Source organism: Pygocentrus nattereri, chromosome 12 (genome assembly GCF_015220715.1).
Source record: "Pygocentrus nattereri isolate fPygNat1 chromosome 12, fPygNat1.pri, whole genome shotgun sequence".
Classification (NCBI taxonomy): domain Eukaryota; kingdom Metazoa; phylum Chordata; class Actinopteri; order Characiformes; family Serrasalmidae; genus Pygocentrus; species Pygocentrus nattereri.
Window position 1 is genome coordinate 3,851,622 of NC_051222.1, and position 10,830 is coordinate 3,862,451.

At 39.4% G+C, this 10,830-nt stretch overlaps 1 protein-coding gene across 3 annotated transcripts in view; it reads right to left on the reverse strand.

Moving 5' to 3' along the window:
* The window catches only part of LOC108414403 (ribonuclease inhibitor-like), a 50,678-nt gene extending 40,364 nt beyond the window's left edge, over nt 1–10,314 (reverse strand). The window contains exons 1-5 of one of the 3 annotated variants that reach the window (XM_037543599.1): nt 9,599–10,312; nt 8,943–9,011; nt 4,118–4,177; nt 3,223–3,573; nt 43–132 (exon numbers count right to left, since the gene is read on the reverse strand). In XM_037543599.1, the coding sequence (XP_037399496.1) occupies nt 43–132; nt 3,223–3,573; nt 4,118–4,175 (499 nt within the window). In that variant the 5' untranslated portion in view covers nt 4,176–4,177; nt 8,943–9,011; nt 9,599–10,312. Of the gene's footprint in view, nt 1–42; nt 133–3,222; nt 3,574–4,117; nt 4,178–8,942 lie in introns of all 3 variants that reach the window. The other 2 variants (XM_037543600.1, XM_037543601.1) reach the window with 2 other exon arrangements.
* Between the last annotated feature and the right edge of the window lie 516 nt (nt 10,315–10,830).

Below are 10,830 nucleotides of genomic sequence, written 5' to 3' on the forward strand. Positions count from 1 at the left end.
TATGAACAACTTCATTTTAAAAAAGTAATTCATAAAAATTACCTTTCAAGATGTAACCTGTAAAGGCAATTAATGTAATGGCAAAAACTGAAATGCAGATGATGGCAATCTTCCAAGCATGAAAACCTTTTCCTGAAACACAAAACAGATCAAATATTACAACTTGTAGAACATCAAATGTCAAGATGTACTTGTAATATTTTAAGGATAATTTCATAATTAAGCACTGACTACCTGCAACAAAAATTAAGTTTCCTTTGAGTCTGGTTACTTAGTAGTAACATTAAGAGAATACTTAACTAATTTGTTACTACACATTTTAGATTTGTACTTCTACAAGAGAAAAAAACATGCTTTATATTCATTTTCATTTAAACTTTAAAGAATTTGATGTATTTTCAATGGCAAAGAGATTTTTGTTTTTGATTTCCTGCTAATTTAGTTTTTTTATTTGAGTATTTTCACGGAACTGCTTGCATCTATGCTAATTCTTCTTCCAGTATCTCACATTAATCAAAACAACACATGCAGAGTTTGTTAAAAGTGGTTCAGACATAGCAGATTCACTAGTCTGACAGGTAGAACGTGATCAGCTACTTCTTTTTACTTTTTGAGATTTTGACACCATACCAATACCTTTACAACTCTGACATTGTCTCACATTACATGTTTGTAACATAGAAGTAATTTCATTTTACACTTAAATGAATGGTTTGGTGAAAAATCACATTTACACAGTTTCCCACTTATTATTTTCTCACAGATGCAGCCTATCACCCACGTCCTGTTTGGTGTCTTAGTGTTACTTTTTTTACTTTAGCACTAGAGCTACAAGTCACATGTTACTAAAAACAATTGAATTCAGTAGACACTGAAACCACATCCCAAAACTTCACATGTGGCTACCTGTTGAATTCGCCATGTTATCATAAACCACACAAATCTGTCTGCACAACCTTAATGAAGAACTATGTGTGGTTTGAGTGGGTTGAGAAAAGTGCTAGGGATGTATCAGTAGAAAAGATCTGGGAATTATTGAGTTTGCATGTTCTCCCCATGTCTCCATGGGTTTCCTCCGGTTTCCTCCCACAGTCCAAAGACCTGCAATCCGGCCAACTGGACATGCTAAATTGCCCCTAGGTGTGAGTGAATGTCTGTCTGCCCTGCGATGGACTGGCGACCTGTCCAGGGTATATCCTGCCTTCCGCCCGATGACAGCTGGGATAGGCTCCAGCACCCCCGCTACCTGAAGGCTAAGCGGCTTAGAAGATGTGTGTGTGTGTGTGTGTGTGTGTGTGTGTGTGTGTGTGTGTGTTAGTGTGGTAATGGTTGACTTTTTTTTCTGGTAATTACTGTTTATTAATTATTATTCTACTGTTTGTTAACAATATTAGCCTTGTTGCTCCAGCTCTAAACTAAAGAAGCAATGTCCAACAATTATTAAAATATTAAATATTAAAATATTATAGCATAACAAATAGTATAACATAAGGCTATTTCCTGTTCCTCACAGCAGAGCAGACATCACCCTCCAATACATACAACCTCTAGTCATACAAAAGCAACAGCAAGAAAATGTACATCAACCAGAAATCTGCATTCACATAAACCTGGGGTGTCTGATCTTATCCACAAAGGGCCAGTGTGACAGGTTTTCATTCCAACAACGCAGGAGGTCCCTTGATCAGCAGTTTGAAGACTGAAACCAACTATTAAACAAGTGGAATCTGCTTTTTTTGAGTTAAAAACCTGCATCCCGGGCTTGTCCTTTGGGGATACCCCTGATATAAACAAAATGCTGAAACACCCCCAATATAGAAGCCTGTGTCTGCTTAGCACAGGCACAATATTTGGCACAAAAAAGACATAACTGAGTCAAAATCAGCTGAGATGAGTTAAAACAACACAACACAGCAGAGGATTGTACTGATGACCCTTTGTACATTTTATTTTCCCTACTGTACAACGAGGTGTACAGTATTTACTTAATGAGTTGAATTAAGTGTGTTCGATGAAACAAAACACAAAAATGTGCAGTGTTGGGTCATCATGACTGGGATTACAGAAATAACCACATTGCCATGACAGAAATGTATGTAGTCTGTGTAGCATTTAAGAATGGGCTTATAGGACAGAAAAAGACAAATCGTATTGTAATCCAAATTAGACAAGGGTGGGCTAACTTTTGCCTTATAGGCTTCCTTAATATCCCCCTAACACTTATCTAAAACTTTACTGCCACAAGTACAATCATCAACATATTGATAATATTCAGGAAGAGCCAGACAGATTACAATGATTAAAATTACCCACAATAAAGCTTGGGGCTTCCAGGCAGCATTGCAGTTGCTTAGATGGACAGTCAGCTATCATGAAATGTAGCACTTCCATCTTGCAGAAGGTAAACAATACACAATAAAATGCTCCTAAAATCTTGAGGAAGATGAAAGGGTCTAAAACTTGCACATACAAGCTCTAAATGTGGATTTCACACAGTCTCTCAAACCACTTATTAACAAACACACAGACCCCCTCCATCTATAACTTTACTGGAATTTTCTTTTCTGTCCTTTCAAATGAAAGAGAAGCCATTTAGGGAAACCAAAGAGTGCAGCAGAGTAGTGCCACCAGCAGTAAGTGAGAGAGGGTGGATCTCACTTTTGCAGGTCCCACAGGTACATCTCTTGACCACAGCTGGAGCTTCAACTCAAACACTTAAGAAGAACAGAAGGTCTGAGGCAATAGTGGATAGTAACAGTTGCTAAGTACTGATTAGAGGAAAGAAAGGCTGAGAAAATGTGATGGAGCTTGGCATTGGTCACTTGGACTATACTTTGCACAGTCAGGAATAAATCGTAGTGTCACACATTCGGCTCCTTCTGTGAAGGACACAGACTCCAACTCCCAGTGTACACTGGGAGATCATGTGACTTTGGACTCCAGCTTGCACTCCTATCAGCGCTCTCAGGCCTCCTGAGTTCTGACTGTTTACACCTGTGTTCTATCAGAAGACAATTAGGCTACAGTATATAAGCCTGGGCTTTAGGGAGTATCAGTGTGAGGAAAACTGTGTAACCTTTTTCCCAAACCATTCCTTTAAGTCATTAAGGTACAGTCTGTGCTGGCATCACTTGTTGGCTTAAAGTTCATATACAGATGAATTAATACTTTTATTATGAATTAACAATTCATAATGATGTCACACTGAAAATATGTTCTTACCTTTAACTTCAACATAAACAGTCACATCATCACTCCAGGACATGGATTCAATGTAACACTTGTAAGCTCCTTCATCAGAAATTTGCAAAGCTGAGAGTTTTAGTGAGGTGTTTCCTTTTTGTAGCTCTTCTTTAAATAAAGCCGTTCTTCCTCTGTAAGACTCCATCTGGTATTCATTACTGTCTTCATAACCATCATAGACATGCACTACACTGTCTGTCTGATGCAGTCTAAACCACTCTACTCTCATATCCACAACACTGATGCTCGGTTTGACAGAACAAGGCAGAACGAGGTCTTCACCAGCTTCAGCAACAAGAGGAGCAGCTGGACCAACTACTTTAAAGTTCTCTGCAATGAAGAGCAAACATGACGTACAATAATATAATATGGCGATAAAAAACATTAACATGTATGTAAATATATTACATATACAAAACATTTATATTGCTTCCTCGTTATTCCCACATTATTTGATGAGCACTAAACCATTTCAGCATAGTAAAAGCATCTGATGAAGGCCCTGAATGTGGGTCTATGGGTCCGAACATCATGATTTTAACTTAATAATGTGATTCTTTTGTAGTTTAATAATCTAGAACAGACATCCACATATCAGTTTGTTTGTTTGTAGGCTACAGGAAAGGATAAAAATTAATTGTATTTTTCCCATCTAATTATTTATAAAACTGAAGATATGCAAATGAATCCTGGTCTCCATTACCTGTATTTTACATGCATGTAACCATAGATAAAATGTTTATTAACTTAAATTGAAGAGAATCCATTCTAAATATGCTATGGGTGGAATAATAGAGACTCTAGGATCTCTCTCTCACACATGCATGTGAACCCACAAACATACATAAAGCCTTTTACGCAGTAGTGCACATACCTGACTCAGACTCCAAAAAGGCAGAGAAAAGCAGAAGCATCACAAAGAGGAACTTCATCCCTAAAACACATATTGAATAGGATTTCAGCTATCCATTTATGCCACTTTAACACACTTTTTATATGTTAATTTTCATGTAGTTGATACAAAGAAATCTCAAAATGGCATGAATGGTACTGTTCAAATGTCAGAGACCACCATTCAATAAGAAAAAGTTACTAATTGTTCAGCATCAGAAAAAAGCAGAAATCACACATTTAACAGAAAATCACACAGAAGCCTCAAATACACGTCAAACTGCTTCACCCTTTAACTTTATTACAGCTTCTGTTCTTTCCAGGAGACATCCTTTCAGGATGGGACCCTTTTCCACATCATCAAAGTTCAGTCTTAGAAGCAGTTTGCATTTTCTGCTTCTCTTGATCCAAGTAGTTTCAAATTCATTCAGTCATGTTGAGTTCTGAACTCCGGGGGGGTCAGTCCATTAGTCTGAGAACATCAGCAGCTTCTTTGCATGATTCTGTTTATTTCTTATTCTTTTACATCTATTTCCTTTTCTCAGTACGGCTTTTTGACAGCTACACATCATTTTAGAACCATACATGAAGATGTGCGCTGTACTGTAAGCTCCCTGACCAAGTGGACTTTTTAACTAAGCACACCACGGAGAAAGAACACCACTGATATGTATTTAATAGGTAAATATCGAGTACATTCCATTTTCTGGTACGTTGCATGTCCGTAGTGTGTGGAAGGTATGTACAGCAGTATTTACCCATAATTTAATGGCAAGTAAATATGGAGTGTTTACAAGTAATGCTTGGTGCAAACTTAGCAAATCTATAAGTTATCTTATCTTATAATAGATTTATAATCTTATAAATCTATAAGCAAATATATAAGTGTGCACTAAGTAATGTCAGAAAGACCAGCTACATTTCCCCATTCAATTCTCAGAAGCTTCACTGTAGTGAGAAGTTACACAGTAGTGAGGAATCTAAACCTTCCTGATACCAGGGGACTCAGTTGGTGTGTTCCAATCGGAAGGCAGCTGTCTAAGTAGGCAGTGTTCTAATGCAGCATTTGCGCTCCCGATACGAATGCTGTCCCATTTGGAGACGAGGAAGAGGAGCGGCTGTCTGAGGGGCCGAGGTAGAGGAGCGGGTGTCTGAGGGGCCGAGGAAGAGGAGCGGTCACAGGGAGAAAACTGCGCTGAGTGACCGAAAGCAGCTGGACTTGCCAAGCGGATTTTGGGGGTAAACACAGTGGGAGCAGCGCTACAGACTGACGTTCTCCCTGGATGATGAAAATGCTTTAACAGGTGTAGAAGCTCAGAAATGAAAGGTTTTTTTAATAAACACTACAGATGCTTATTTTAGCTGCTCCGCTTGTCTTGTACTGCTTTACTTACCACAGTGGTGAATGTTGAAGGCTAAACTTCAGACTAGAAGCTCATAAATCAGATGAGAATGCATAAAATAAGCATATTAGCTGCTTAACAGACTGCGTGAGATTCCTTTTTCCCCTTTTTCTGAGTGCATTTTGTATAAAATTACACGCAACATTACTGTTTATCCTGTGTGTCAGAAATAAAGCAGGTTTATTAAGGTGGATGAGGACGGAATTAATTGATTTATAAACAGGATGATCTGTATCTGCTGCTGAGTCAAGTAACTTATATAACACTAGATATGACTCCTTAAATCAGCCTCTTACAAATACAAAATCTCCACAGCAGTGTCGATGCAGGAAAACGGCTGCTGTGGATTCAGAGCCGTCCTTTCACACTGAGATGATCCACCTTTAGTCTAAGGGGAGTGTAAAGTAACGAGCGGCTGTGAGTAAATAGATAAAACATGAACAGTGCAGTGAACGTTATGATATATGATGGCTCTGAAGCGCTGTCCCGAATGCGATGTCCACTAAGGTTCCTTTTCGGTTAAAATGCTGTGCAATAAGAGAGCCGCCTTTAAAGGTAGTGACTAGTGAAGCAGCTGCCTTCAGAATGGAACACACTAATTCTGTTGTCTGGACAAGTGAAGTTTATTCGTTGTACGCACAAGTACCAGACACCCAGCCAGCCCATAAGACATTGGACTGACACAGTTATATAGCTGGACTGATACCAACATTAGACCCAGCTCATACAGGACAAGTACCAGCTGTGAACACAAAATAGGCAGCCTAACATACAAATTCAGCACATTCACACAGATACACAATGTATAACACAGATAAAAGCTCACAACAATAAATTCCCTCATTCCCCCTTTAGAACATACTGTAAAATGTAAGTTCTCCCAAGCTTAAACAATCTATCCTTTCCTCTTCCAGAGAAAACATGGCTAGTATTTCCTTCTTTCTTCACGTCCTAAACACTTTCCCTTCAGTCGTCATACAGGCAGATTGGGAAGATGAAGTGATTCTATGATTATAAGGAACATCTACGCCGTTGAAGTTTAGTCATTAAGCACCAGAGTAATTTGAGGTAAAGGTAAAAAAAGTTGCCAAAGATCTTATCCAAAGATCCCTCCGGAACAGGATTTGGAATCCTGTGTGTGTGTGTGTGTGTAAGCATGTGTTGTGTGTGTGTGTCTAAATTTACATTTCATCAGAAAAAAAAAAATTGGTTCCACACAACAACAAACCACATTCCACATGCAGGAGTGTCCTTCTGGCAGCTTCTCCCATCTTAACACAGGACCTCTAGAGCTCTGTCAGACTGATAATGGTCACCTCCCTGACTTGATTCTCCATCATTTGTTCAGTTTGGCCAGACAGGCAGTTCTACAGACAGTCTCAATGATTTTGAATTTCTTGATGTCCAGTCAACTGAATTTACCACAGACACAGGGGCTCTAACACTGCAGTTCGGACAGAGGGTGAATAGACATGAATAGTATGAGAAAAATAACACTGAAGCATGTAAATCTGCTCTAGTAGACCCCAGAAATAAAATTAGAAACACTGAAAAGCAGAATGCAGCATTTCTGCCATATAGAATAACTGCAGTTGTTAATTCATATAATCACCAGTTTCACAATTGGTTAAATAAACTTACTGACGTCTAAATAGACTGCATAAAAATAATACGCCAAGTATGAACTCAAAGTTCTCCTACAGCCACAACTCTCTCACTGACTCTCGTCATGCAGGCAGCATTGACTACTATCACTATGGCTCCTCTGTGCTGAAACTGGACAATCATCAATGCTTTCCCCACAGAGCACTGGAAGGTCTCCCCAACCTTCCCTGGCTCAAAGTGTTTCACTTCTCCAGACTTAGTGGGGTCCCTCACAGAGTAGCAGAGTGGACTTCTCAGCCTGCTCACCAGCAACCTTTACTGGGATAGATTCACATCTTGTCTGCCACTCCAGGTCCCCCTGAATGAGCTGTAACTGTGCTCAGCCCATGTGATGAATATTAGGGACAGCGACTCAATTCTGTTTACGATTTATTGGCTTTCAATTTAATTCATTTTTTGCGAATTAAAAAAACCCTGCTACAATAAAACATGCTCTAAACTGCTTGGACACAAGGCATGTGTGTGTGTGTGTGTGTGCCAAATAAATACCAGTGATGATGCACACAAGCAGGACATGACAGAAACAATACAATCACTTTAGTTGATTAAAATGACCCCACGACCCTGAGGGAGAAGCGGCTTAGAAATGTGTGCGTGTGTGAATAAAATGATACAGACCTCACAGGGTCATAGTTTACCTAAGGTGTAACTATGAGGTGTAGAGAGAGACACAGAGAGACAGGGAGAGACACAGAGAGAAAGAGAGAGACACACACACACAGAGACAGAGAGAGAGAGACAGAGAGACAGGGAGAGACACAGAAAGAGAGAGAGAGAGACACACAGAGAAACTGAGAGAGACAGAGAGACAGGGACAGACACAGAGAGAGAGAGAGCGAGAGACACAGAGAGACGGAGAGAGAGAGACAGAGAGACAGGGAGAGAGAGAGAGAGAGAGAAAGACACAGAGAGAGTGAGAGAGAGAGACACAGAAAGAGAGAGAGAGAGAGAGAGAGAAAGAGAGAGAGAGAAACAGAGACACAGAGAGAGACAGAGAGGGAGACACACACACAATGAGACAGAGAGAGAGAGACAGGGTGAGACAGAGAGAGAGAGAAAGACACAGAGAGAGAGAGAGAGAGAGAGAGAGAGACAGAGAGAGAGAGACACAGAAAGAGACAGAGAGAGACACAGAAAGAGACAGAGAGAGACGCAGAAAGAGACAGAGAGAGACGCAGAAAGAGACAGAGAGAAACAGAGACACAGAGAGAGAGAGAGAGAGAGAGAGAGAGAGAGAGAGAGAGACACAGAGAGAGAGAGACACAGAAAGAGACAGAGAGAGACACAGAAAGAGACAGAGAGAGACGCAGAAAGAGACAGAGAGAAACAGAGACACAGAGAGAGACACAAACAGAGAGAGAGAGAGAGACACTGCCTCAGTTAGTTGTGGGCTTCACTGCTATCTGTGTTCTCTGTTATCTGAAAGTCTACTTTAGATCTAATGATAAGCAGCCTGAAGCAGCTGCAGTGATCTCTGAGTGGGACTTTAAGGTGCTCAGCATTGTTTTGGTCATTAGCTTGAAGACACAGAGTCATGAGTTACACATTGAAGTGATGAAGAAATGGCTATTTTCATGCGTAGCTTGACACAAAGCATCATTTTAAATCACTCAAGTAAACCTGTTCATATTCCTAACAAACATTTGAACAACTTTTCTTCTCTAACGTCAGGTCACTGAGAGTATGTTTCACACCGAGGGTCAAATTCACGAGCAGTAAAAGCAGAAATAATACAGTTACCTGTTTCTGAGGTTGGAGTTCAGAGTCTTCAGTTAGAAAAGTTCAGGTCCGTTATCAGGATCTCCAGTCCTACAGCAGAGACACTCATCAGCTCATATATGATAATATCATCTGTAGTTTCTCACAGTCCACCAGCTTATTATATCACACGCTCAGCTCCTCTACTGGAGTTCAGACTGAATGATTAACTAGCTGGAACTTCCTTTTCCTCAGAAAGAGAAAACCAGTTGGAGCACATTCAGTCACATTAGAGTGTCTCTGATATCAGATCTTAACAAGACTGGGCCAGCAGAGTTTTCATGGATCAACATCAGCTACACTGCATTTGTCACACAAGCGTCTATGATACTGGATTTATTCATGTACTAAACTTTATATACGTTTCTGTTTAGGTATGGATGGAAAATTCCAGAGGTGTAAGTAATGAATTACATTTACTCTTGTTGCTGTAATTGAGTACAATTTTCCCTGTAACTGAACTTCTCTGAGTAGAATTAAATCACAGTACTTTTACTGTTACTTGAGTTCATTTTTAATGAGATACTTTTACTTCACTACTTTCATTTTTAACTTTACAGAGTAAAAATAAATTATAACCGTATCAGTTCAAACACCAATACAAACAACACGCGGTTAAATTTAAAAGATTCACCAACCTTAAAACAGCAGCTCTGCAAAAGTGCAAAAATGCAAAGGTGCAAAAGTGTGAATATTTGGCATGTTGTTACCACTAGATGGCGACACTGGGTCGTGTCTGAAGAAACACTGAAAAGAAACTGAAAGTAACTTGAAGCTGTGGTGGTTAAAGAAGGAGAGAAGCTGCAGATTTCAGTTCTCTGGACTTCACTCTGGGAGGTCAGGAGGTTTGGCTGCTCTAATGTGAAACAGTGTAAAACTAAACGAACCTGATTGAACTCAGTGTTACTCAGGATGTATCAGTGGTGTAGAGGAGCTCTGCTACAGAAGGTCCTCTCAGTGAAATGATCTTAAATCCAGTCAATATATCTACCACTTCCCATTTTGAGATGGTGCTCATTATAAGATTCTAGCTCATTTCTAGAAATTATCTACTAATTTAATTAAGTAAAATGATCTCACTGTACCGGCAGATCGAACAGATTTCTCACAACAAGGAAAATAATCTGACAATAAAGTGAGAATTTCATCCAATAAAATTACTTAAAACCAGTTTACTCGACACTCCCACTAGGAGAAATATTAGATTATTAATTAATTAGTGGATTATTGTGTGTATATAATACACTACATATATATTATATATATAGACGCTATATTGATTGTAAATACTGACCGCACGCTGTTTAACGCCTGAGAGAAGCTTTTCTTATTTTTTTTTTTTTTTTTTTTTTTTTTTTTTTTTGCCTGTCTTGTCTGGCAGATTTGCAATCAGAATTATGGTCAGACTGCGTTACTGTGCCAAACAGATTTACTTTTCCAAAATGAGCACTATAGATTATAGGCTCATCTTGTCAGTGTTTCTTTTTCTTTATTTATTTTTTAATTATTTGATTTCATTTTGTTTATACATTTGATATTTTAATGAAAATGTGTTAGCATCATGCCAGACTTGACAGGCCAGGGGAATCTGTAAAGAAGGGAGAGGAGAGATAAGCGGGGGGGGTGGGGTGGGGGGGAGGGTAAAAAAGGGAAATAACATAAGGGCAGAAAAAAAAAGAAAAACAGCGCAAATGCCACGGCGATGGTTCACCAACTGCTGCTCCTGAGAAAAGAGAAGAAAGTGTACCTGAGACGTACAGCACTTGGAGATACTACACAAATGACTGTGATGTATGTGTATGTGAGTGTGTGTGTTTGTGAGTGCAGTACAGTATAAATTTGTCACAAGATGCACTCAATATCGACGGCA